This window comes from Salvelinus namaycush, chromosome 3 (genome assembly GCF_016432855.1).
Source record: "Salvelinus namaycush isolate Seneca chromosome 3, SaNama_1.0, whole genome shotgun sequence".
Lineage (NCBI taxonomy): Eukaryota > Metazoa > Chordata > Actinopteri > Salmoniformes > Salmonidae > Salvelinus > Salvelinus namaycush.
Window position 1 is genome coordinate 68,456,717 of NC_052309.1, and position 27,922 is coordinate 68,484,638.

The 27,922-nt window shown below is 41.7% G+C and overlaps 1 protein-coding gene across 4 annotated transcripts; it reads right to left on the bottom strand.

Annotated features, from left to right (window-relative positions):
- Nucleotides 1-995: 995 nt before the first annotated feature.
- LOC120035921 (signal transducer and activator of transcription 3) lies at nucleotides 996-27,611 on the bottom strand. 4 transcript variants are annotated; one of them, XM_038982409.1, is made up of 23 exons: nucleotides 27,390-27,611; nucleotides 14,238-14,387; nucleotides 11,381-11,717; nucleotides 11,199-11,280; nucleotides 10,870-10,970; nucleotides 9,856-10,007; nucleotides 9,456-9,614; nucleotides 9,126-9,218; nucleotides 8,927-8,986; nucleotides 8,779-8,808; nucleotides 8,564-8,657; nucleotides 8,429-8,476; nucleotides 8,181-8,264; nucleotides 7,032-7,130; nucleotides 6,713-6,848; nucleotides 6,477-6,529; nucleotides 6,277-6,371; nucleotides 5,842-5,981; nucleotides 5,458-5,676; nucleotides 5,237-5,279; nucleotides 4,363-4,425; nucleotides 2,952-3,049; nucleotides 996-2,834 (listed from the first exon to the last, which is right to left on the bottom strand). In XM_038982409.1, the coding sequence occupies exons 2-23, from the start codon at nucleotides 14,363-14,365 to the stop codon at nucleotides 2,782-2,784; spliced, it is 2,367 nt and encodes a 788-aa protein (XP_038838337.1). In that variant the 5' UTR covers nucleotides 14,366-14,387; nucleotides 27,390-27,611; the 3' UTR covers nucleotides 996-2,781. The 4 variants fall into 4 exon arrangements, with proteins under 4 accessions (XP_038838337.1, XP_038838328.1, XP_038838344.1 ...); XM_038982400.1 differs by having other exon boundaries at nucleotides 10,870-11,003; XM_038982416.1 differs by lacking the exon at nucleotides 4,363-4,425 and having other exon boundaries at nucleotides 10,870-11,003.
- Nucleotides 27,612-27,922: the final 311 nt, after the last annotated feature.

Genomic DNA, 27,922 nt, shown 5'->3' on the forward strand with positions numbered 1-27,922 from the left:
TCGTCACAATATTGTTTTGAATGTTTGTTTTTGGACTGATGGCTGACTGAGCATTCTACTCAATGCCTTGTCAATGAGCACTGATGAAGATTCTGTCAAGTGCATTAGTGGCTTGGAAATACAATGGCATTCAAACTAATTAGTAGGAAAACCTTTTGTCATTGTGATGTCACCAGATTGACTTTAGATGCAGTATAATGTTAGCTAGCTAAAGTTGAAGGGAGGCCACCGGATTCTAGCTAGCTAACGTTAGCATCGTTGTTAGCTATTTTTTATCAACTACTAGCAAATGACAACATTGCCTAAAGTAATGCTGGCAAAATGTCTTACTAAATATTAGACTACTTTTGCAATGTCATCATATTTTCAGACACTATAGCGTAATTTAGACTAAACAGTAGTTAGCCTCCGTCCAGAATGACTGGGCTTATCACCACTTTGGGGCACCACCAAAGATTTTTTACAACTAAACCAAGATAGAAACGACAGGCTGTGGGTCTAACAGGAACAAATGAGCCACTGGGCAAAACAAGCAAGGTGGGCAGAGCTAAGCACGAGCTAGCGAGATCCTATTGGAGCGTTCTACCATCATCTGCATATTTCCTTTAGGGAACGCCTACTTTGTGAAGTGCTTGTGTGCAATTCGCCTTTGCACTCTAAATAATTAGATACATTTTTTTTTTTGCAAAGGGTAAAGTCTAACCTTTGTTCAAAACAGATTCTAGTTTTGGGAACATCAAACTGTATTGATTTCAAATGTTTAATCGATGAGAAAATTTGCAGAATGTCATCCAAAATCCATCTCGTTCCATCTTCTCACTACCATATTCGACCGAGTGACAGAGCTGCAACGTATGAGAGCTTGTTTGCAAACACATAGGTAAATATACATTTAAGATATGCAACTGGCTCACGGGTAAAAAATAAATAAAAAAAAAATCACAAAGACCTCAATCAAACAGGGAAAATCAAATAACAAGATAGGCAAACATGAGTCCATGAGATATAATTTTTTTTGTTTTTATGATTTTTAAACAAATAGAAGATTAATTACAGCATAATTTACAGATATCTTTTTTCAAATAACATCTACAGAGTGAACTCAATTACCGATTCAACTGAGCACTTAAGTCAGGAAGTGATGGACAAGTGTGGTGTTGTGTGTGATGTGGCATCACATCATGCGCATATACAGTCAAACAGAATAGTGAAATATCACTTGAAACTGATACTAACATTATGCAAATTACAAAAAAAACAAGGTCAACACATACAAGAAGTGTTAGCTTAAAATAAATCATTCATACGGTATGAGAAAGGCACTACATAAACCATTTAGGCAAAGACTAATGCAGTACTGCGGCAATGATCATCTCTATTGTTATGGTTTAATGAAAACAACAAATGGTATTCTCATTATGACAAACTATGAAGGACAAGGGGGTATGTATGAATTCAAAACACCAAAGAATAATGTACATTTCTATCTACAATAACAGGTTGGCATTCATTGTCATCAATCTTGTCCTGGAGGGAGCTCTGCAGTGGTCACAAGCTGACACAGCCACAGTCATAAAATCAGATTTTAATCCCAACCCTAACCCACACTGATAACCCCAACCTTAAATTAAGGGGAAAAAAGGGAATTTTTCTTTTCATACATTTTTACGTCGCCAATTTTGAATTTGCAGCTGGTCCAGCTAGTGGAAATTGCTCAGGGCAAGATTCATGACAAACGTCAATGTGCTCTTACAATCCAGGGAAGAAATCAGTATCTTCCCTTCAACTGAGACATGCTGCCTGCCAGCTGAGAGCAGGGCTGAGCCCAGGCTGAGACAGGAGAGAAGGTCAGAGAAATATCCTGCCATTATCAATGCCATTTCAGACACCTAAAACAAAAACAAGCGCCATTCACAAACTACCTATATGAATGAATGTTCAATTAACAAATTCACTAGTCACCTTGGTTCTCATCTCCTTGGTTTTTACAAACATATATTACTGACTCGTGTTAGTGAGATTCTAGATGCAGGTTTTTTGTAATATGTAATAAGGAATAAGATACAAATCGGAAAGAATGGACCAGGATATTTCTCAATCAAATAAAAATAAAGATACAGGTGTCCCCTTCAATAGAGAATGACATGGGACACAGACGGACTACCAAAAAGGTTATCATATAATAGGTAATTGAGAACTATGAAGCTAACAAATAACTTATCTTTGAAAAGCTAGACAGCAATCTTCCTCTTTAGACATTCTTATAAAAACAAAAGCGCTGGTTCATAAATGAAGGTTGAGATAAAAACCATTTTAAAAGAAAGTCAAGGAAAAAAATATATACTTTTGTATAAAAAAAAATCTACAATTTAAATAAGGTACTTTGTGAAACACCCACAGGGACTGAGACGTGGCTTTTCGAAACGTCATTGCATTTTGGTACACCTAAAGTACATTCCTTTCCAATGGAACGCTACATTTGCCATTATCTAACATATGCATCAAACTGTATGCGTCGATGGCTTGACAGAAATGGTAGCAGAAGGTGAATGTTTAACTTTTGATACACACATATCCAGATAATTCTGCGTACCATTTTGCGCAATGACACTAGGTGTGTTTTTAGGCGTTAAGGTGAAAGGTAAAGAACAAAACAAGTGGCTAAATGTAATGTATCTTGTTCCCTTTCACAATATGGGACAGAGGATTATATGTGGATTATATATTTTTTTTAAAACGGGGAGTTAAAAGATTTAAAATGAGTCTAGCTCATTCGTCTCTTCACATGGGTGACGCCACATCAGAACTCAACTCCATGTCCAGAGTGAGGGAGTCTGGGAAGACAGAAAGCAAGAGGGCTGCCATTAAAACAAGTTAAACCTTGCCTCACATGCAAGCACAGTACGAGTATGTGCATGTGTGTGTTTGTGTGCGTGTGTGTTAGGACTTACCAAGTGGGCCAGGGTTGGCCTCAGCCTCATTGTGCATCAGCGAGTCCAGGGTGCGAGGGGACATGGGAAACAGGTCACTGGTGTTACCAGAGTTAGTGCTGCAACAAGACAATACAGGAGAAGAGAGAGAGACACCAAGACTACATGTTAACACACATACAGTCACACACAGACATCATAGTGATTAGACCTCTATGTCCTTTTTACCACAAGCGATAAGCTAACTGTCAGTCTACTTCCAGTGCGCAAGTCATTTTCATCATCATCACTGCTGTTATGTCACCATAGAAAAGGACAATACTCCACATTATTACAGGTTTAAATACATGAATCAAGTAGTTCAGTGTTGACTGGGTCGGATTAGTGACAGGTTAGGACAGTTCAGCCATGATGTGTCAATGTGCTTCCCAGTAGCAAACGAATGACTGAAGTTAGACTACAGTAGCAGAAAGAAAGGGGGAAAGGAGAGCAGTAGATGTGTGAAAGAGAGAAACAACTTCTCCTCTTGGGGGCAGCACTGAGCACATTGCCACATAAGGATGCTGGGATTGTTAGTGGGAATGTTAATGACAAGTATTCTAGACAATCTAGTTTGTTAGAGCAAGCCAGTGGGCAGAAACACACCAAAACCAGAGGGTTTTCTGACAGACATTCCATTCTAAAAGTGCAATGACGTCTCACAACATATGTGGAGAACAGTGGAGGCTGCTGAGGGGAGGACGGCTCATCATAATGACTGGAACAGAGCGAATGGAATGGCATCAAACCATGTGTTTGACGTATTTAATACCATTCCACTGATTCGGCTCCAACCATTACCACGAGCCCGTCCTCCCCAATTAAGGGGACACCGACTTCCCGCGGTGGAGAACTAAAAGAAGGACCAACGTTAGGGTTTTAGGAGTTCATCTCCACTGAAGGCACTTCTAATGAGCCCCTCAGTCTACAGCCTATCAATCCACAGCCTCTTCTCCCCTCCTGCTGTTCTAGCCCGTTCATAATGACTGTGAAGTGGGGACCGTTTTGATACCATTATCAAGCAGTAAACTAAACATGGCCAGTGTGGACTGATTTTAATGGAGTGGTCATGACACCAGTACGTAGACTTAAAATGGAGTTTGAAAGGTGAATGATCTACTGAGGATGTGATTGGGAAAGGGAAGCCATCATTGAGTAGAATGAACCCAACTCAAAATGGCTGCATACAATATGACTGGAAGATGCTGTGGTGTTAGAACCAAGGAGAGTGGCAGTGAGTTGGAAACAAAACGGTGGGGGGGAAGGGGGGGGTCTAAATGAGGAGGCCGAGAGACTTATTACTCCATTCCTTGTCTGAGTCTCACCCACCCTCTCACACACATACGTAGAGAAACACACACACAGCCCTACATGCCATTCCCCCACTGCCTACCCAGGGAATATCCCGTTCCCAAGCAGCTCGCTGTCCGGAAAGTCCATGAACACGGAAGGGCACCTACGGAGACAGGTCAGGATCTCACTGAGCAATTCTCTCCAACACCCCACCTCCACCCCAACAGACACCTCTACCTATGTAGTACACATACTCATCTAATCCTACAGAGATAGGTCAGGTTCTCACTGAGCAAACCTCTCCAACGCTGCTACACCCCCCGAAAACAGTACCTCCACCTCTGGGTTAGCCAGTATACACACCCTTCTGATCCCTCTGCTAAACTCATACACACCCTCTCCGTCCCGGAATAGAGAGCACTGCATGGGCTACAGAACACCTCACACACACTCTGTCTGTTCCCTTAGATGTGCAAGGAAAGCTCTCTCTTTGGTTCTATTAGTGGTGTTGTGTTGAGCGATTCGTATCAGTGATCTGTATGCTTGTCTGGGGATCGTTACTTGCTTCCTCCACTCTGCTTTGTCTAGAGAGATGTGTACACTTTGCTCCTGCCTGCCTACAGTCCTGTGCTTCCTGTTCTACTGTCCCCAGGCCAGACCAATGACTGTATAAATAAGGGAAAGACACGGACTAATAGTGAATCCGTCTGTCAGTTTGTTGGTGATGACTATATAGGAACGATCTGGGAACCACTCTTCCAGGGTAAACTTCCCCCCCCCCCTACAAGAAGCCAACAAGGGGATGTTGTGGAGGACACTCAAAACATTTCGTAGAAGAAAGAAAAGTTAAACATTTTGCAACATGACTGTCCCAGTTTCCATTACACAACCTAGTGTGAAGTCACTTAGGAGCATTAACTAACTCCTATGAGGGAATTGAACACTAACAGCTCTCAAGGAAAGTGGATACTTACGGGGTTACACAGATGAACTTTGTCTTTAAGTATGGTTGAATGGCTGTGGGAGAAAAACAAAACACCTTTTAACTTACACACAGATCAAAATATTCCCCATCTCACAAAGCACCAACCTCCAAAACGGTAAAGAAGTATTCATTATGGAGGTACTTCCACATCTTCTTCCATTAACTCCCACAGTTTTCATGACAATACGTTCAACTTCCTGATTGACTTACTACTACACGGGTCTCCGAGTTCAGCCTCTGGAGCAGCTTCCGGTCGGCAGTACTTCCCGAAGGCGTCCTCCTTGGGGATCTCTGGGAAGAGGTAGACCAGCGGAGACACCAGGATGTTGGTGGCGTCCATGATCTTGTATCCCATAATGATCTCCGCAAAGGACATGCTGTTGAGCTGCTGCTTGGTGTAAGGCTCCACCGACTGGATCTGAGTCTTCCCTACAGACACACAGAGAGAATGAGAGGGATATGAAACCATGTCACGAGAGCAATAATGAGATTATGTTGCACATTATTTAGTTCAGACAAAGACCGAATGACATGCACAATAGAAAAGCGAGAAAGAGACAGAGCGCCAGCCAGCCCAACACACTGTCCTCTTACCACTGATGTCCTTCTCCACCCAGGTGAAGGTGATGCCTCCCTCCTTACTGCTCTCACTGAAGCGCAGCAGGAAGGTGCCAGGAGGCTTAGGGCTCAGGATGGCCCTCTCCCTCTCCTTACTGATGAAACCCAGAATATACCTGCAGAAAGAGAGAGAGCAGAGAGAAAAATATTTATTTTATTTTATTGTCACTTACAACGGATAAGCCAGAGAAAGACAATTTAACTGCATTACACTTGACACTTGCGCATTTACCCTAAAACCTGTACTCCTCCTCAATCCAGTTTCCCGCTATCTAGGGTTCAACGGCTCAGTATTACAGTTCTCAGCAGTGCTCATATGAACTCAATGTCATGAACTCAACTCCCTCCAACTTGGATTTTGCCCAGCTGTTCCAGTAACAAGTCGGTAAACAAACAGAAGCGACCTCTCACCCTTCATTCCACAAAGCCAGGATGTACTTCTTGACCAGGTCAATGATGTTGTCCAGCCATACCCAGAAAGAGAAGCCTTTACCCGCCATGTTCTCCTGAAGGACAAAGGAGGAACTAATCAATTCAAACTGTGAAGTTGTTTACGACAGATAGATAGCTATAACAACACATCAATAGAGACTGATTGGGCAAGGACATACTTTGCAGAACTTGGCCCAGGTGATCTGGCATCCAGAGTAGTTCACACACGGCCCTAGACAAACAACACAAACACATTTAGTAGGCATTGACGCCATACAGACCATCCATAGAAATATATTTACTGGAGTTGGACACTCATTCCGACTCTCATTCAATGTTCTGTGATAGACATTCTATTGCTATGGAGCCATCCAATCCAGATGAAGGTAGAGTTGCAGACAGAAAGGTTCCTCGCCTAGTAGTTTCTCAGCCAGGGTGGTGAGCTGCTCGATGGTCAGGCCTCTCTTAGTGGTGGAGGAGAACTGCCAGCTCAGCACCTCCGCTACCTGATCCCACGTTCCCACCGGAGGCTTGGTGAAGAAGTTCACATTCTATAGGACATGACAACAGGAAGAGGAGGTCAAGCTGGATTTCACACACATTTTAACCCTCTTCAAGACAGATGCCAATGCAAAGAAGGCATGACACAGTAAAGATGATATCAATAAGACTGTATTTGGGGGCCAGAAGTTACAGGACAGCGGTCTGACGCGAGGTGGCCCTAGCCGTCTTACCTTGGGGTGGTTGGTCAGCATGTTGTACCACAGGATGGAGGCCCAGGCGTTGGGCATCTGGCAGATGTTGGAGATGACCACCACTGGTAGAGAATGGGTCTAATGGACCATAGAGAAAACGCATGAAGAATGGTTAACCTGGACGTAGGCTCAATTAGGATATACGTATGGAGCAGAAGCACCTTTTGCCAGGCTTTCAAAACTAACCTAGGTTGTTTGGTCATTCTATTCAAGTCTGACATGAAATGCCATTTAATACATTCATTTAATACTATTATTCTTTGGATTGCTGTGACAAAGTAGTCGGCCGTACGGGAGGAAAAGCTGTCCGTGTCCTGAGTGAGATGGCAGAGACATGGAGTGCTTAGCCCCTCACTGAGAATTAAGTCTTCAATCACACAGCAGCACCCCTCGCCTCGCTAAATGGTGTCGTTTATAGAAGACGGAGTGTTGTGATCAATTATTTCACAACGTGGGAGTGCCAAACCCTCTCACTCAAACGCACGCACGCTAATTTCCTTCCATTTCTCAATGCTAATGTGTTAATTATCCTGGCTAATGCATTTTCACACTGCTGTGTTCAGGGTGGGGCATCGCCGCAGTGTTGAGCTCAACACAAAGCACTAAGCCCTGCAGGACATAACCATTAGATGAATGATTCCTGTGTCCCAGCAGGGGGCTTGGGCTAGCTACGGTGATAGAGGGAGGTGTAGAGCGGGTCAGAGACGGATTACCCCTGGACACGCTCCACCGGCCGGGGGTTGAGGGGAGGGATGATGGGGCGAGGAGAAGCAACAGTAGGGAAAGCATGGAGAACAAGTGTGATTACTGAATCAGCTCATTGGTATTCTGTGCATGGGGAGAGCAGAGCCAGGCCCCTGGAAGCCTAGGGCACCATCAAGCTAATGATAATGACTATTTTTGTCTATTGGCTCGCGTGTGTGGCAGAGCTAACTCGTGGCCTTAAATATCTAATCTCCATGCAATTACCGCTGACGTAGGATTAAGGTGGAGTTAGGGGACTACATGCTGAGTGTTTGGTGTCGCCATAATGAGACTTGACAAAGACCACCTGGGAGTCAGGAAGCACAACAGCAACTCCCCAAGCAGCCTGTGTGCACACGGGTAGAGAGCTGAGCTAGGTCTCACCTCCAGGTCGATCTTCAAGCCCTGGTGGTAGACCTCGGTCTCAAAGGTGATGAGGTGGAGCTCCTCTGTAACGATCAGGGAGGCCTGGGGAGGAACAGGACAGTCAGGGTTATAGGTCGATTTGATGCTACTATCAATACTGATGACAATGGTACTATCAATTCCCCAAATTATAAGTTTAAGTTAACAGTATAGCTACATCAGTCACCATAAGAAAAGGAGCATTCAAGATTGAGTGTGGGACTCACATCACTGTTGGTCCTGCCACCATTGCCACACCTCTGTTCCCTCAGGGTCTGAAAGAGAAGGGCAGTTATCAGTCAAGCCACATACTGTACAGTACCACACTAGACTCACCACTATACTGACAGACAGCCACTCACCAGGTGTTTGAACTCTGCTGACAGACTGCCGTTGTTGGACTCCTCCATGTTCATCACCTTGGTGTTGGTACCTAGGATGTTGAACTTTCGGGACCTGGGAGAAGCAGGGTACAGCAGGTAGGGTAGGTTATTCACAGGCTCCATGGCAAAAGGGACATTCTAATATTGATAGCGTAGGAGACAAAGGGTTTCAACGTAACATTAAAGTCACTTACCCTCGAATGGCAGCCACATCCCCAGATTCCCTGAGAAACAAACAATAGAGGTCAATTCACAACTTCCCTGGGACTGAGTCGATCGTGGTGTTCTACGCAAATCGGACATGATCGTGGGAGTGATGGAGGCAAGGCATGTAAAACTCACTTATCAATAATAACTTTGATCTTCAGCTGGTAATTCAATTCTGGAAACTTCACCAGTAATCTGAAAAGAGAGAACATTTTTGGAAAATAACATTTGGTGAGAGCACATAAAGCAAACGCCAAAGACATCAAATAAGGCAGTTTTGTATTCAACATCGTCATCAACTGGTGGCATTGAGTTGTCCCGCAGCTCCTCTTACCTGACTTTGTTGGTGAACTGGACACCTGTCTTGATGACCAGTGGTCTGTCTGGATGCATGGGCATACAAGGCTGCCTTTCCACCACGAACGCACTGCAACACAACGACCAGATAAGAGGCGGTGCATTAGAGCACAATGGTGGAAGTCTGTGATAGATGAGGCTTCAGAGTTTTGTCTAATGCCCATCATAATAAAATATCTCCATATTTGCCAAAAGGCTATGCCATGTATCCAAAACATCTGAATATTATGCAAATTTGATCCTATAATAAATATCCAAACCATCTGGACATGTGATAGATATTGAAGCTAAAAGAGAAGCTCCCCACCTCTTCATGAGGTTCCTGAACAAGTCCACTATCTTCTCCTCCAGAGCGGGCCGGTGCTGGATGATGGGGTCTCCCTTATAGGACACCTTCTGCTGGAGCTCCTCCAGCTTCTTGATCTGCTGGCGGATCTGCAGCTGAGACTCAGCCAGGGAAGTAATCCTAGAGGTCACAAAGGTTAATCTAGGTCACTCATTATGGCAGTGCTACTTTGTTAAACAATTTTGGAACTACAATTTAATCTTATGGTATCTTGTATTGACTACCAATAACAGCAACTTCTCCTTCTTCGCCACTCTGACGTTTACTCTACATGAGTGTTGGGGGAGATGGTGTACGGTCATGAGGAGGGCACATAAAATTATTTTAACATGGAAAGTAAAGGCTACTAATGGTAACTGACCATGTCTCCAAGCGGTCCAGGCAAATGTTGGGTGGTCCTCCGATGCAGGCAATCTGCTGCCTTCTCTTCCAGTCAGCCAGCTCGTCATCTGCCAGGTTCTTCTGGACAAAGTCCATGGCTGACAGCAGCCCTGCCATTTCAGTCACAATTTGCTACAACAGAGAGGGACAACGGCACATCCTTCAGACATTGATTTAACCAGTGTTAAAGTGATATTCAGGGGGCTCTGGAATTACTTTTAAGATACATTTTATTAATCCACACGAGATGGACATCAGCCGCAGTGCAGCGCCCAATGAGCAGTTTAGGGGGTTAAGTTCCTTGCACCAACCCTCCGGTTACCAGCTCACTCCCTGCCAGCACTAGGATTCGAACCGACAACCCTCCGGTTGCTGGCCCGGTTCTCAAACATCGAGGCTACGATTATATATTGCACACGATTCTTAGGATGATTATCATGTTAGACAACATGATTAGTGAATTTGTTTTACAATTTTGGCCTCAGGGAAATTTAAACTAAATAGTCTCCAGCCTCACATTCTCCAATATTAGACAGCTATTATCGCCCTCCTCATCTTGCTCATAAATATCTAGTGCCTGACAGCAGCATGAATATTAATTTAACTCAATTGAAAATGAAGGAACGAGCACACATTAATGTCAACACACATATCACAGATCTCTGCATGTGTAGTGAAAGGTACTGCTGCTGAGTCCAAACGTTTATGTCGGGGCTGCAACGGATAGGGAAGCAGGCTGCTTGGGGCAGACAGTTTGAGCTTGCTGCTGAGAATGACTAACCCAACTCTATAGCTTACTATTTAACAAACGTGTAAATATGCAGGTTTATGTCATTTATTGCACACGTATGTGGTTCGAGCAGAATGTCAACTAGCCTAGCCTACTTATCGCAGAAATTCTGACTATACTGATTCAGGGTATTAGGACCCTCCAAGAAGGTGTGTACGATGTAGGGTCAGATGGACACTAAGGAGGGGTGTATAAGGGCCCTACCCTCCTGAGCTGGTCCAGAGCACTCAGCATCTGTTCCAGCTGAGACATCTTCTGCCTGGTGGCTGCCGCCTGGCTGTTCCCATTCATGTCCTGGGACAACTCTGAGCAAATAGGAGAGGAGTTGGGTGGGTTATCTGTAGATTTAAGAGTCAGTGATATTTGGTAGTATTTGATGGTGGGTCAGAGTTTCAAAACAACAAGCTAAATAAATAGTAGTAGTGGAGTATAAAATTAGAGCCTCTAACAGATTCATATCCTATCCATAAATTCTGATAAAATTCAATAAAAAGAAATCTAGAATTGTATGTAATATTAAAAGTGAAACTTACCACCCTGACTTTTAAGGGTCTTGTAGTTGAAGTCAAAATCATCCTGGAGATTCTCAAGCATCTTCATCTTTTGTTCCATATCCTATAGCAAAGTAACAAGCAAAGCATGTAAATCAAATGAGGTATTAAATAATATGCCTGTGTAAAACCACATATTCTTTGGACTAAACATGCAGTCTCACCTGCACCCTCTTCCTGATGTCCTGCAGGTTGTGCTCCAGGATCTGTTGTTTCTCCGTCACCACAGTGCCAGACGGGTGAGACGCCGTTCCGTCCTGTGCGGCGGTGGTGGCGGACTGCAGCAGCCTCTGCTCTTCCCAGAGGCAGCGGGCTACAATGCGGGCGATCTCCATAGGTTTCTCCAGGTACTTGGACTGCAGGTGCTGCTTAATGCGCCGCAGGTTGTGCTGGTAGAGCACGTTGTTCTCCTGCAGGAAGCGGCTGTACTGCTGGTCAATCTCCCCCAGCAGGTTGTGGAACACCAGCGTGGCGTGGGACTCCTTGTTCGCTGCGTACGCCCTGCATAGAGCATATAGAGAGTGGATTAGCGAAAGCTTTTTTTCTTTTATTATCTTTATTTAATTAACCAGGTAGGGTATTGAGAACAACCTATAGTAACAACCTAGCCTCTAATAATGTTCATATCTCTAGTTATTAGTCAAACAAATTGTAAAAAATAAATCCACAGATAAGATATGATATGCTTTCCGAATGCAATGCATTCAGACCACGTTACGTTACAGCCTAATTCTAAAATGGATTCAATTGTCCCCCCCCCCCCTCAATCTACACACAATAGCCCATAATGACAAAGCAAAAACAGGTTTTTAGAAAGGTTTGCAAAAGTATGTATTAAAAAAAAAACTGAAATATCACATTACATAATTATTCAGACCCTTTACTCAGTACTTTGTTGAAGCACCTTTGGCTGTGATTACAGCCTTGAGTCTTCTTGGGTATGACGTTACAATCTTGGCACACCTGTATTTGGGAAGATTCTCATATTCTTCTCTGCAGATCCTCTCAAGCTCTGTCAGGTTGGATGGGGAGCATGTAGATTGCTGAGGACATGTTTTAATTTAATCCATTTTAGAATAAGGCTGTAACGTAACAAAATGTGGAAAAAGGGAAAGGGGCCGGACTACTTTCCCGAATGCACTGATATCCATGATATATCTCTCTCTATATATATATATATGAAAATATGACCCACTGAATCTAATTTGCTTTGGTATGAAACTAAGAACCATTTGGCAGGAAAGATTGAAAGATATTTGCATAAGGAGCACAGACTTTTACGGTAACAAGGAAGTTTGGGAACTGAAATAGCCTTGGGTAAATCCATTTGAAGTCACTTTTTGACAGCATTACTTTTGCTTTAAACAAAACTTTCCATAAATGTCTGCCAATGGAAGAAGCTGTCAGAAAGTGACTTTTTGGACCTGAATGCCAAAACATGCTCAAAGTTGAACCATTTGGCATTCCCCAGCACACCATGAGACATCCATATCTTCACCAATGGAAAATATCAACGGTTGAGTTTGATATAATTTAAAAGTGTTGTCAAACGATTGTTTATTTTATTTGTTTTATTAATAAAAACATAAATATATATTTTTATCTTTAACGTCAATGATCTAAAAACGTGTAAACTCCGATTTTGTTCATACGTTGTAGCTTAGACCCTACTTTAGATCCTCTGAGGTTTTTGTGTTGTGCCGCCATCGGTTGAGACACAACGTGCTGTTGAATACAGGGTGGGTGTCATTTCAATCATAGAAATAGAATTAATAGTATGGCCTGATCAACTCTATGCGAAGGAGATGTGCCGCGCTGCATGAGGTAAATGCTGGTCACATCAAATACTGACTGGTTTTCTGATCCACGCCCCTACCTTTTTTTTAAGGTATCTATGACCAACAAATGCATATCAGTATTCCCAGTCATGTGAAATCAATAGATTAGGGACAAATGAATTTATTTCAATTGACTGATTTCCTTATATGAACTGTAACTCATTAAAATCTTTGAAATTGTTGCATGTTGCATTTATATTTTTGTTCAGTGTAATTACTACCACAAAGATTACTGCCGGTCCACCCACCAACGAATGTCAACTTAAAAATGGTAATGTCTATTCTATTATGTATATTTCAATAGGTTTCCTATGGATGATTGACAGTATAATTGAAAACATATTCCCATTAAGTCAAGATTCTCTATGTGTGGACCTACAACCATCTTTGTGGTACCATTTGAAAGTTTCCCATTTGAGCACATTTATCAGCCAAAACATGACACCCACCTGTATTCATGAGCATGTTGTGTCTCAACCGATGGCGGGCACAACACAAAAACCTTAGATTATGTAAAAATAGGTTCTTAGCCTCAACATATGCGAATATGAAAAAACACTGGAGTTTACGTGTTTTTTTGATAATTGACATTAAAAGGTCAAAAAATGAAATTATAAAATAGTTTGACAACCCTGTTCGTAAGCTTCTAAATGATATTAATCTCAACCGTTTATATTTTCCAGTGATGAAGACATGTCTCGTGGTAGGGTGTGGTATGCAATATAGGTCAACTTTGAGCACCTTTATCTCTTGAAGGTTTTGGTATTCAGGTCCAAAAAGTCACTTTCGGAGCACTTCCACAATGGGCAAATGTATATGGAAGGTTTTGTTCGAATCAAAAGGGGTGCTATCAAAAAGTTATTGAATTCATATGGAAGTACCCTTTTCCCTGGCAGAACTGACAACTTGCCATCATGAGATGCCAATTAGGACAATCATTTCCTGTGTGTTGTTCCCTGACGTTCCCTGCTAACAGTCTAGCTGGAAAGTTGTTGATGCTACTTCAAAATAAATCAAAAACGACTGTAGAGGGAAATCAATACCACACTGATGACTAAAGTCAACATTTGAGCCATGTCATCCTGCCGAGTGTTGCCAGCAGCAGTGGTACTAGTGAACTGTAGGTACTAGGTACCCATTCTGTAGTGATGTTGTGAACCACAGGAACTAGGAAAGTACACACCAATCCTGGCTTTCGATCCAGGGGGCGAGGAACTGCCGGAGCTCCATGGGGAAGCTGTCGCTGTACAGGTGGTACAGCTGCTCCAGGTACCTGGTCTCCAGCTGCTGCAACTGGTTCCACTGGGCCATGCTGCCGGCTGCCTCCACAACCCTGTATAGGACACACACACACGAGGAAACAGTGTGAGAGAGAAATGGAAGGCAGGGAAGACACAAGGAAACTAGATACTAATGAGGGGAACAGCTGTGGTCTCGTGATACATAATAAGATCGGCTCTTGAGAGCTTGCCAATGCAGGACGAAACCTTGAGGCCACCGTACAGTATGTCTCTACTTTGAAACATTTCCAATACCTTGATCAATTGATTTGTTCTAACTCTGATTGTCTTGAATCTGATGAGAGCATGTATAGACACGTCATATTCGCACTGACAGGAAAACCTCAGAAACCGAAGACAAAGTATTTGATGGTACCTCAGCCAGCTTCCTATAAACACAGAGACATCCTGTTCAGCTCAACACACAGCCTTCACCGAGAAACAGACCAAAATAAACCCTGAACTTTGGCATCCCTGTTGGGCGAGGTGAGCCAGACAGAAACCCTGTGATCTCCCTCCAGCCCAGGTCTGATACTAGAAGATTTATTCAGCATTACAAGAAAACTATTCAGACTTCAAAGTAAACAGGAACCACATCATTGATATTCATCACCAGTAGAATATAATGTCACTGTTGTCATCGTCAACAAACCATTGAATTATGTAGGCCATGTAATGCAGACAACATAGCACAGAAATGTTGCTGCTCCTCATTCCTTCCGTAACAGTGCACTTATATTTTCTAAATGAGTGATTTTCCACTAACAGCGGTCATGACTTCAGTTAGTTATTTGAGCAGCCATGCTAACCCAGGCCTGGTATTCTTCCTACATTACAGTGTACTTGCTAAAAGCCTTGACAAAATCCTAATTACCACCAGGGAAAGGTAGAGAACTACAGAGCATCCCCCAGCCCTGAGAGATCATACAGTTATCAACAAACATCTGCCACCCTTCTCATTTTACTGGACACAGGAAGGAACACAATGTTCTCCTAGTAGCTCAAATGCACAATAATATGCAATGTGATGGTTAGGCTACAACTGTCCTGATAACAAGTCCCTATACGTCTATAAGTCACCCCGCTCCTCCGCTCTCTCCACTGGCTTCCAGTTGAAGCTCGCATCCGCTACAAGACCATGGTGCTTGCCTACGGAGCTGTGAGGGGAACGGCACCTCCGTACCTTCAGGCTCTGATCAGGCCCTACACCCAAACAAGGGCACTGCGTTCATCCACCTCTGGCCTGCTCGCCTCCCTACCTCTGAGGAAGTACAGTTCCCGCTCAGCCCAGTCAAAACTGTTCGCTGCTCTGGCACCCCAATGGTGGAACAAACTCCCTCACGACGCCAGGTCAGCGGAGTCAATCACCACCTTCCGGAGACACCTGAAACCCCACCTCTTTAAGGAATACCTAGGATAGGATAAAGTAATCTTTCTAACCCCCCCCTCCCCCTTAAAAGAGTTAGATGCACTATTGTAAAGTGGTTGTTCCACTGGATATCATAAGGTGAATGCACCAATTTGTAAGTCGCTCTGGATAAGAGCGTCTGCTAAATGACTTAAATGTAAATGTAAATGTATACAGTAGCAAGACCATGTTGTACTGTAGGCCAGATGTACGGACATCCAGAAGAGAGAAACAGGAGCAAACTGTTTAGTCAGGGTAACATTTTAAAATCACGGGATTTGAGATTTCTTCCATTCTTTGCGTCATCATATCTGATATGCTCCATTGACAGATTCAGATAACAGAACTTATCCAAGGAATTGGGTCTTTGTGATTGGATAACAGGTGAACAAACATGCTCCAACCGCATTTTGCTTTGCAGAGAAACCTAGGGTTGCGTCCTAAATGGTAAGATTTTCCTGTGCCTTGGTCAAAAGTAGTACACTTTAGAGAATAGGTTGCCATTTGGGATGAATCCTCATTTATAAAATGTCACTTCCTCTTGTCCTACACAGGTGAAACAAGGAGTTTAAATTGCCTGTGACCTTTACTGCTCGTATTGGCGTTGAAATTGGTAGATTTGATTGCAATCTTGGTTTACTTCCCCTGTACTTTTCTTGCCATGTCCACTTCCTGTCAGACTGGAGTAAGGACAAAAAATACCATTTTATAATTCCAGTCGATTCCACAGATATGATGAAGTCAGTCAAATCATTTGTCTAATGCAAGCAGAAGTTATGAGTAGAGGTCGACCGATTATGATTTTTCAACGCCGATACCGATTATTGGAGGACCAAAAAAGCCGATACAGATTAAATCGGCCGATTTATTTATTTATAATAATGACAATTACAACAATACTGAATGAACACTTATTTTAACTTAATATAATACATCAATAAAATCAATTTAGCCTCAAATAAATAATGAAACATGTTCAATTTGGTTTAAATAATGCAAAAACAAAGTGTTGGAGAAGAAAGTAAAAGTGCAATATGTGCCATGTAAAAAAGCTAACGTTTAAGTTCCTTGCTCAGAACATGAGAACATATGAAAGCTGGTGGTTCCTTTTAACATGAGTCTTCAATATTCCCAGGTAAGAAGTTTTAGGTTGTAGTTATTATAGGACTATTTCTCTCTATACGATTTGTATTTCATATACCTTTGACGATTGGATGTTCTTATAGGCACTTTAGTATTGCCAGTGTAACAGTATAGCTTCCATCCCTCTCCTCGCCGCTACCTGGGCTCGAACCAGGAACACATTGACAACAGCCACCCTCGAAGCAGCGTTACCCATGCAGAGCAAGGGGAACAACTACTCCAAGTCTCAGAGCGAGTGACGTTTGAAACGCTATTAGTGCGCACCCCGCTAACTAGTTAGCCATTTCACATCGGTTACACCAGCCTAATCTCGGGAGTTGATAGGCTTGAAGTCATAAACAGTGCAATGCTTGAAGCATTGCGAAGAGCTGCTGGCAAAACGCACGAAAGTGCTGTTTGAATGAATGCTTACGAGCCTGCTGGTGCCTACCATCGCTCAGTCAGACTGCTCTATCAAATCATAAACTTAATTATAACATAATAAGAAACATAAATACGAGCCTTAGGTCATTAATATGGTCGAATCCGGAAACTATCATCTCAAAAACAAAACGTTTATTCTTTCAGTGAAATACGGAACCGTTCCGTATTTTATCTAACGGGTGGCATCCATAAGTCTAAATATTCCTTTTACATTGCACAACCTTCAATGTTATGTCACAATTACGTAGAATTCTGGCAAATTAGTTCGCAACGAGCCAGGCGGCCCAAACTGTTGCATATACCCTGACTCTGCGTGCAATGAACGCAAGAGAAGTGATACAATTTCACCTGGTTAATATTGCCTGCTAACCTGAATTTCTTTTAGCTAAATATGTAGGTTTAAAAATATATACTTCTGTGTATTGATTTTAAGAAAGGCATTGATGTTTATGGTTAGGTACACGTTGGAGCAATGACAGTCCTTTTTCGTGAATGCGCACCGCATCGATTATATGCAATGCAGGACACACTAGATAAAATAGTAATATCATCAACCATGTGTAGTTATAACTAGTGATTATGATTGATTGTTTTTTATAAGATACGTTTAATGCTAGCTAGCAACTTACCATGGCTTCTTACTGCATTCGCGTAACAGGCAGGCTCCTCGTGAGGCAGGTGGTTAGAGCGTTGGACTAGTTAACCGTAAGGTTGCAAGATTGAATCCCTGAGCTGACAAGGTAAAAATCTGTCGTTCTGCCCCTGAACAGGGCAGTTAACCCACCGTTCCTAGGCCGTCATTGAAAATAAGAATGTGTTCTTAACTGACTTGCCTAGTTAAATAAAGGTGTAAAAAAAACGTATATATATATATATTTTAAAAATCGGCAAAATCAGCGTTCAGAAATACCGATTTCCGATTGTTATGAAAACTTGAAATCGGCCCTAATTAAATCGGCCATTCCGATTAAATCGGTCGACCTCTAGTTATAAGCCACAGGATCACACAAAAAAGCTTGTGATGTGCACTGGAAAGCACCTGTGACAAATTGCAAAATGTTTGCCATTGTTATGTTGCTAGCGTGAACAAGCATATTCCTTTTGCGAAAGCTTTTTGTTTTCGTTGTATTTTACCCCCTTTTTCATCTTGTCTCATCGTTGCAACTACCCAACGGGCTCGGGAGAGGCGAAGGTTGATTCATGCGTCCTCCGAAAACATGACCCGCCAAACCGCGCTTCTTAACCTCATTAGGGTATGTGGGACGGTAGCGTCCCACCTCGTCAACAGCCAGTGAAACTGCAGGGCGCCAAATTCAAAACAACAGAAATCCCATAATTAAATTTCCTCAAACATACAAGTATTTTACACCATTTTAAAGATACACTTGTTGTAAATCCAGCCACAGTGTCCAATTTCAAAAAGGCTTTACGACAAAAGCACACCAAACGATTATGTTAGGTCAGAGCCAAGTCACAGAAAAACACAGCCATTTTTCTAGCCAAAGAGAGGAGTCACAAAAGCAGAAATACAGATAAAATGAATCACTAACCTTTGATGATCTTCATCAGATGACTCATAGGACTTCATGTTACACAATACATGTATGTATTGTTCGGTAAAGTTAATATTTATTGGTGCGTTATGTTCAGTAGTTCCAAAACATCCAGTGATTTTGCAGAGAGCCACATCAATTTACAGAAATACTCATAAACATTGCTAAAAGATACAACTGTTATGCATGGAATTTTAGATCCACTTCTCCTTAATGCAACCGCTGTGTCAGATTTCAAAAAAACTTTATTGAAAAAGCACACCATGCAATAATCTGAGTACAGCGCTCAGAGACCAAAACAACCCAAACAGATATCCACCATGTTGTGTAGTCAACAAAGTCAGAAATATTATTATAAATATTCACTTACCTGTGATGATCTTCATCAGAATGCACTCCCAGGAATCCGAGTTCCACAATAAATGTTTGTTTTGTTCGATGAAGTACATCATTTATGTCCAAATACATCCTTTTTGTTCGCGCGTTTAGCCCAGTAATCAAAATTCATGACGCGCGAACACTAGTTTCAGACAAAAAGTCAAAAAGTTCTGTTACAGTCCGTAAAAACATGTCAAACGATGTATAGAATCAATCTTTAGGATGTTTTTAACAAATCTTCAATAATGTTCCAACCGGAGAATTCCTTTGTCTTCAGAAATGCAATGGAACGCAAGCTAACTCTCACGTGAACGCACGTGGCCAGCTCGTGGCTCTCTGGCAGACCTCTGACTCATTCCCCTCTTATTCGCCCCCACTTCACAGTAGAAGCATCAAACAAGGTTCTAAAGACTGTTGACATCTAGTGGAAGCCTTAGGAAGTGCAATATGACCCCATAGACACTGTGTATTCGATAGGCAAAGAGTTGAAAAACTACAAACCTCAGATTTACCACTTCCTGGTTGGATTTTTTCTCAGGATTTTACCTGCCATATGAGTTCTGTTATACTCACAGACATCATTCAAACAGTTTTAAAAACGTCTGAGTGTTTTCTATCCAAATCTACTAATTATATGCATATTCTAGCTTTTATGGCTGAGTAGCAGGCTGTTTAATTTGGGCACGCTTTTCATCTAAAATTCCCAATGCTGCCCCCTACCCGCCCGCTTATCCCGGAAGCCAGCTGCACCAATGTGTCGGAGGAAACACCGTCCAACTGACGACCGAAGTCAGCCTGCAGCCAATGCTCTCTAGCAGATATCCACAGACTTCCAGTCCTTGCGCTAACGCTAGTTATCAATTGCGCTACAGCTAGTTAGCAACTTCCTTCAAACTGCATGCAGAGACATAATAATGGTATCCACGAGTTCATCTGACTCTGGAGAAGAAGATACATTGACAAAGTATCCCTTGAAGTCATTCAAAAGTATTACTGTGCGTGAAGTTTTAAATGCATTCTGTCATTACTAAATGTGTCATGTGATAGACATTTGAACATTACTATTTTTATTTTATTTTTTACACACAGAACTGCTTTAACTCAGCGACATTTTGTGAGTTTTCAAACCCTGCCACAACATCTCAATTGGGATTAGGTCTGGACTTTGACTATTCCAAAACTTTTTAACCCTTTTCATGTAGACTTGATTGTGTGTTTTGGATCATTGTCTTGCTGCATGACCCAGCTGCGCTTCAGCTTACAGACGGATGGACATTCTCCTGTAGAATTCTCTGATACAGAGCAGAATTCATGGTTCCTTCTATTAAGGCAAGTCGTCCAAGTGCTGAGGCAGCAAAGCATCCCAAACCACGAGGTTGAGGTTCTTACCGTGGAAGGCAGTGTTTGGTTTTCACCAGACATAATGGGACTCATCCAAAAAGTTGACTCAAGTTTTCCAAAAAGCATCTGGTTGATCATCAAGACTCTTGGAAGAATGTTCTGTGGACAGATGAGTCAAAGTATAACTGTCTGTGAGCTGATGTTGAAGCGCAGCTAGGTCATGCAGCAAGACAATGATCCAAAACACACAATCAAGTCTACATGAAGATGGCTAAAAAGCTACAAATTTTAAGTTTTGAAATGGCCTAATCCACACCTAATCCCAATTGAGATGTTGTGGCAGGACTTGAAATGAGCAGTTCATGCTTGAAAACCCACAAATGTCGCTGAGTTACAGCAGTTCTGCATGGAAGAGTGGGACAAAATTCCTCCACAGCAACGTCAGAGACTGATCAACAACTACAGGAAGTGCTTGGTTGGAGTCATTGCAGTTAAAAGGTGGCACAAACAGTTATTGAGTGTAAGGGGGCAATTACATTTTCACACAGAAGCATTGGCTGTTGCACAACTTTGTTTATGAAATAAATTAAATATGTAATTGTTGTTATTTGTTCACTCAGGATTTGGTTGAAGATCTGATAACATTCAGTATCAAAAATTTGCAAAAGTAGAGAATTAGAAAGGGGACAAATACCTTTTTTTAAATCAGGCGCAGTGCTGTGAAAAAGTGAGCCACTTTCGTGGTACTGGTTATCCCGAGTTGAACCTAGTTGACCAAATTCCTCGCTAACTCCTCAAACCAGATACGTAGTATAGGGCTCTGAACTCACCACCGCGGGTTCAGACTAGCGCGACCGGGTCGGTCACGTCTGCATATATACCTAGCAGGTTTGCATGCTCAGTAATTAGTATGTTCTATGTTGAGGGGAGTTTTCCTATGTGTGTCCTGATATGTTAAAATATATTATGTATTGGCCATTGATGTTTAAACTATTGAGATGTATTGATTATGGAGTGACATATTCATATTGGTTGAATACCTGCTCAAGGGCTTGCTCATTTCGAGAGAGCTTAGACTAGAGTGACATGTTGTCCCTGGGCTCTACTAAACTCTGCTGTGAGGGTCCACTACATTTCAAGGTTATTTGAGAAAAGGAAAGCTTGGAAAGTTAGAGGGCACCCCTACTCATTTCACGTTAGACATGTCACCTTCCCTTTCCTCTTTCACTACACTGATGGAAACAGGTGCATCACCCTGCCTGGGGTGTATTCATTACGCTAATTCTGTTGCAAAAACGTTTTGTTTGGTTTGCTTCCGTTTGGTTCTTAAACGGTAAATGGCTTCCATTGCAAGGCATAATGAATACACTAGAGGTTGACCGATTTAATTAGGGCCGATTTCAAGTTTTCATAACAAATCGGTAATCGGCATTTTTGGACACCAATTATGGCCGATTACATTGCACTCCACGAGGAGACTGCGTGGCAGGCTGACTATCTGTTACGCGAGTGCAGCAAGGAGCCAAAGTAATAAAAAACAATCAATCTTAACTACACATGGTTGATGATATCACTAGTGTATCTAGCTTGTCCTGCGTTGCATATAAATCGATGCGGTGTCTGTTAATTTATCATCGAATCACAGCCTACTTCGCCAAACGGGTGATGATTTAACAAGCGCATTCGCGAAAAAAAGCACTGTCACTGCACCAGTGTACCTAACCATAAACATCAATGCCTTTTTAAAAATCAATACACAAGTATATATTTTTAAACCTGCATATTTAGTTAATATTGCCTGCAACATGAATTTATTTTAACTAGGGAAATTGTGTCACTTCTCTTGCGTTCTGTGCAAGCAGAGTCAGGGTATATGCAGCAGTTAAAATACGGAACGTTTCCGCATTTCACTGAAAGAATAAACGTTTTGTTTTCGAAATTATACTTTCCGGATTTGACCATATTAATGACCTAAGGCTCGTATTTCTGTGTGTTATTATATTATAATTAAGTCTATGATTTGATGTTTGATAGAGCAGTCTGACTGAGCGGTGGTAGGCAGCTCGTAAGCATTCATTCAAACAGCACTTTCCTGCATTTGCCAGCAGCTCTTCGCTGTGCTTCAAGCATTGCACTGTTTATGACTAAAAGCCTATCAACTCCCGAGATTAGGCTGGCAATACTATAGTGCCTATAACATCCAATAGTCAAAGGTATATGAAATAAAAATGGTATAGAGAGAAAGAGTCCTATAATTCCTATAATAACTACAACCTAAAACTTCTTACCTGGGAATATTGAAGACTCATGTTAAAAGCAACCACCAGCTTTCATATGTTTCATAGCTTTCATATGTTCTGAGCAAGGAACTTAAACGTTAGCTTTTTTACATGACACATATTGCACTTTTACTTTCTTCTCCAACACTTTGTTTTTGCATTATTTAAACAAAATGGAACATGTTTCATTATTCGAGACTAAATTTATTTTATTGCTGTAATATATTAAGTTAAAATAAAAGTGTTCATTCAGTATTGTTGTAATTGTCATTATTACAAATATATATATATATATATATATATATATATATATATAATTTTTTTCTTTTTTTAAATGTAATCAACCGATTAATCGGTATCGGCTTTTTTTGGTCCTCCAATAATCGGTATCGGTATTGAAAAATAAAAATCGGTGGACCTCTAGAATACACCCCTGGTATGAGATCGTGCTACGTACAAAAACTAGACTCAAACCACAATGCAAAGCAGCTGAACTGACTCATCATCATGTGTCAAAACTCAAACTGTCACCTTCCCATTCAATTACTTGTTGTTTTCTTTCAACTTCCTCTTACTGGAGTTTCTCAAGTCATACAAAGTGCATGGGCTTAAATGGATCCCATGTTAGTCAATCAACAGCTAAGCTTGTAATTTACAGTACCTCAAAACAGACAACTCTTTGGCAACAGGTGACAACCCAGTCAAAACCCATAAAATATAGGTGACAAGATAGATGAACTACTAAAAAGCAGAAACTTCCTTTGTTCAACCGGACCCTGCATCCATGGGTAGCTTTTTGCAATTTTGGGGGGATTTCTCATGTCTTACTCATTGGTAGGAAGAAGTTTGGTGTTGGGTACTATATTTGACTATTATCTGAATCTTGTAAAAAAAAAAAAAAAAATGCCAATTTGGGTGCAAAAAAATTGATTAAATTCTCAGAGATCAACAAAATTAACAAAATTATTTTACTTTACTTTAACAAAATTATTTTTTAGAAATGCTAAATCGTATCTTTTACTAACTACAGAAATGCTTTCAGAACGATACGAGATGGTGGGTGTCGAAATCCTCTCGCTTTTTTACTCAGTCACACTCAGAGAATGAAAAGGACACCACTTGATTCAGATCATATCCAAAGTGGGCATTACCAGTGCCTATAAAGATTGCTGGCTTCGCTATAGTTCTCCATACACAACTGAAAAGAGCAGAGCTTTTGTCTGTGCAGCACTTGTCCCATAATTCACATTACAGAGTGGGGTGGAATGCACAGGCAGACCAGAGAGCCACAGAAGCACAGAGCTCCACCAGGGTTAACAACACAGCTTTGTGAACAGTGGCACAACACCAGACAGACCTGGAGATCTATACAGCCTTGGCCTACAGAAGCAAGTCAACATGAACTGACTTTCACTGAGCCTGTGTTGAGAGAACTGTAGGTCTCAAGAACAGGAAACAAACATTCTGTACTGCAGCAAGGCAGCACTAATTTAAAATCACCAGTATCTCTCTGCAGCCACTATGGGTAGGCTACACCATAAAAACATTGTTTAGACATGCGACAACCGCTTGTCTTAAAGAGCGTGGTGAGACAAAGACAATATTACAGCATGGTACAGCATGGGATGTGCAATCAGCCTCTCAAGGAATCTAGTCTGTTGTTCAGCTAAAGATAATTTTACTAGAAAGCGTCAGTCATGAGGGCCATGAAAGCAACCACATCCTCTTGCCCTGTACATAACTTGGCATGGGCCTAGTGCTTTCTATGTAACAGAAATAATAATGTTACTGTGGCTTTCTAAAAACCAGCATTGTCATTGTACTATTGTTGTGCAGTGAACTGTTAAACCCCATATTTCTCTAACTCAGGCAGGGAGTAAGTATAACACATTTCTACACCTCACTACAATATCAACGTCTGACTCAATGCAGTAAGCAGTTGCTTTTCTTTTAAGTCACCACGGCGCAGTTTTTCCAGATCAAAATGATCCTGTGTTTTGCTCCCCCTTCCGATGTGGTCCGTCCTCATTTTTGGATGTAGTTTTAAGAGACAATGGAAACAAATCTCTAACCACATCATATGCTACAACACAGACCATGTTATATGATGCCATAACATTTGGTTGAAATATTGTCTTTGTCTTTTTAAACAGGGAACACAACACAGGATAATTTTGTTCTGGATCAAATGTTTAGATAATCTGGGCCCAGGTAAAAAAAAAAAAAAAAAAAAACACAGCAATTTAAACTATGATATTTAGACATAAAATATTCAGGAAACACCTTTCAGTTATCATAAAAGCACTGCAAAATCTGAAACAAGAACATTGGACAATGGAAACATTATTTGAGGAAGAGATTCCAGGAAAATGTATTACTTTATTCCAGTAAGTGTATCCTGGTGCAGTGTCAGTAGAGCATGGGACAAGTAAGGAACAACATCAGCGACAGCCTTGCAGTTTTATAGTCACTCGCAAATGCTATGTAAACAACTAATGATGACAAATAGGTGGATTGTATGCTATTTGGCACATGGGTTATCTTACATGTGCTGCTGCCCATCATCAAGAAAAAGGGGCCCGCAGGGGCCAGAGTGTGCAAAGCTGTCATCAAGGCAAAGGGTGACTACTTTGAAGAATCTCAAATATAAAATAGATTTTGATTTGTTTAACACTTTTGTGGTTACTACATGATTCGATGTGTGTTATTTCATAGTTTTGATGTCTTTACTATTATTGTAGAAAATAGTAAAAATAAAGAAAAACCCTGGAATGAGTAGGTGTCCAAACTTTTGACTGGTACTGTAGGCCCAAAGGCCGAGACAATAGAAGACACAGTGGCAGAATAAATTCAACCACACCTTTGTTTTACCACAAAACCGGATAGCTACCTCTGTCCAGTGAAGTCCACAAAACATATTGCATGTAACAAACAGCTACATGACCTACAGCAGGGTCAAGCAAGTTAATGTTTCTGACATTTGCAGACCACTAAACAACTATTGATTTAAAACCACAGAGTTACTGCAAATCACAAAGAAAACAGTAGCTGCCTCCACTATTCCAGCACCATTTCAACTTCAACATCATCAGTGACAACTAAAATATACCAAAAACAATTTAGTCCAATCAACGTAAGCTAAATATGATGTGGCTGTCCATGGTTCTGATTTCTGTGTGTGTGTGAGAGCACGCCTTCGTGCAAGTAGATTGTTTTTTTTTGACTCACCCCACCCTTGAAGATAAACGCCAATGCCATCCTCCTCTCTTTCATGTTGACGAAACAGTCCATCACTGTCATACAGAACACGCTTTTATTTTAGGCTACCTGGCTAAAATGCTTGCCCCCTAGCCTAACTTCCATTCATGGGCAACGTTAGCTAGTTAACATTAACCTTCTACATCTAGCTACATATTGAGTTTCCATCCTCTAAGGCCAGGGGCACAACAATGTATGAATTAATAGTTGGATCAGAATCAGCATAATCATCATTGGCCAGTGCTGAGAATGAAGTAAAACCACAAGTCCAAATCCCTATCTCCATCCATGGCTAATTTAGGCAAGGGTCAATTTTAGCTTGCTGACTAACCACAGGAGGACAACAACCCAACGATATGCAACAATTCAAGTTTTTCAGTCAATGACTTATGGGATTTGATAGGAGTGATTCCTAATCCAACGTGGCTTCCCATTACACTTTTTTTGGTGCGCCAGGCCCATTCACAGTTGAGCTCATCGCTGATTGGCTAATTGATTATACTTTTTTTATCAAGCGAGGCCAGACTGTTTTGATCGCTCTGATGCATTCTTCCTGTTAGATTCAATTCACAAGAGGCTGAGCGTAGGACAATTATGAAACAGACGAAATACATGTTTTATTATTTTTCATTTTTGGGCTTCCCTTGGCATCCATTAATACACGCCACTGGTTGTGTGTGTTTGTAATCCCTCAAACTGTAGACTAGTTGTTGCAAACCTGGAGGCACGCATGGTTCACGTGATGACTTTCCCAAGCACCGTTTGATGGATCAAATGGCCGTGACATGCCCACATGAGAGTGGTCATCACAACCTGCACCACTGGATGTGGCTTTGACCGAAGTCAGCATCCCATCATGGTTGCACTTGCAACTTCAGAAAATGTGCAATATCATCTTTAAAGAAATGGCCAGCACATCATCACAATAATTAGGCATAAACGGTCGGCGTATGCTATCCTTTGAAAGCAAACGTAGAAACAACAACCGCTGCAGCGATTGGTAGGCCTAATCTATTTGCGAAACAGTGTGATTAAACTTTTGGCGACTTATGTAATAATAACATGGAGGACGTAGCTCCAGTTACTTTGTGTCTAGTGAGATTCACCGATTGGCAGTGTATCCTCAATCTGATAATACATTGATGCTGCTCGCCCACCACACACAACTACAATGTGTTGTGTAACACATTTTTAGAACTTTACTCTCATGGCCCAACCACAATATGATGTATAAAGAATACAAAGCAAAGGGTTCTGCGACCACCTACTTACCCCGCTGTCCACGAGAAAGTGTGTCAGAAAAATGATCCCGTAAAATTGTAGCCAGACACCAACCTTAAACCACCAGAACGAAATGTCTTATTTTACAGGACAATCGAGAACTTTTAACCAAACTGTATTTCTAACAATCGGAACTACAGTAACGTTGGCCTACTTCAATGTCGCAATACTATACACACTGACAGGTAGTTGTCCAATTCCACCCGGAGTGCAGGCAAACTTCAAGAAAGCGTTGATTGACATACCTAGGATGCAACAGATGACGAGTACACAATTTCGTCCAATCTTTGTGTAGGATATTGCAAGAGGGCGGGATTAACGCTAAAGGGAGGTTGTGGGCGTAGTGTTTATTGCGCTCGACACGGAGGCTGTTCCGTGTATAACACACTCCCTCCGTTTGTAGGGAAAATTGCATGTACAAGCATGACCTTGCAGCGGGAGAAGAAATAACCCCAACAGAACAGCTGAACTGGAAGTCATCTGAATTACTGGCAGTCTCTACGTCATCAGAAGTGTAATAAGAA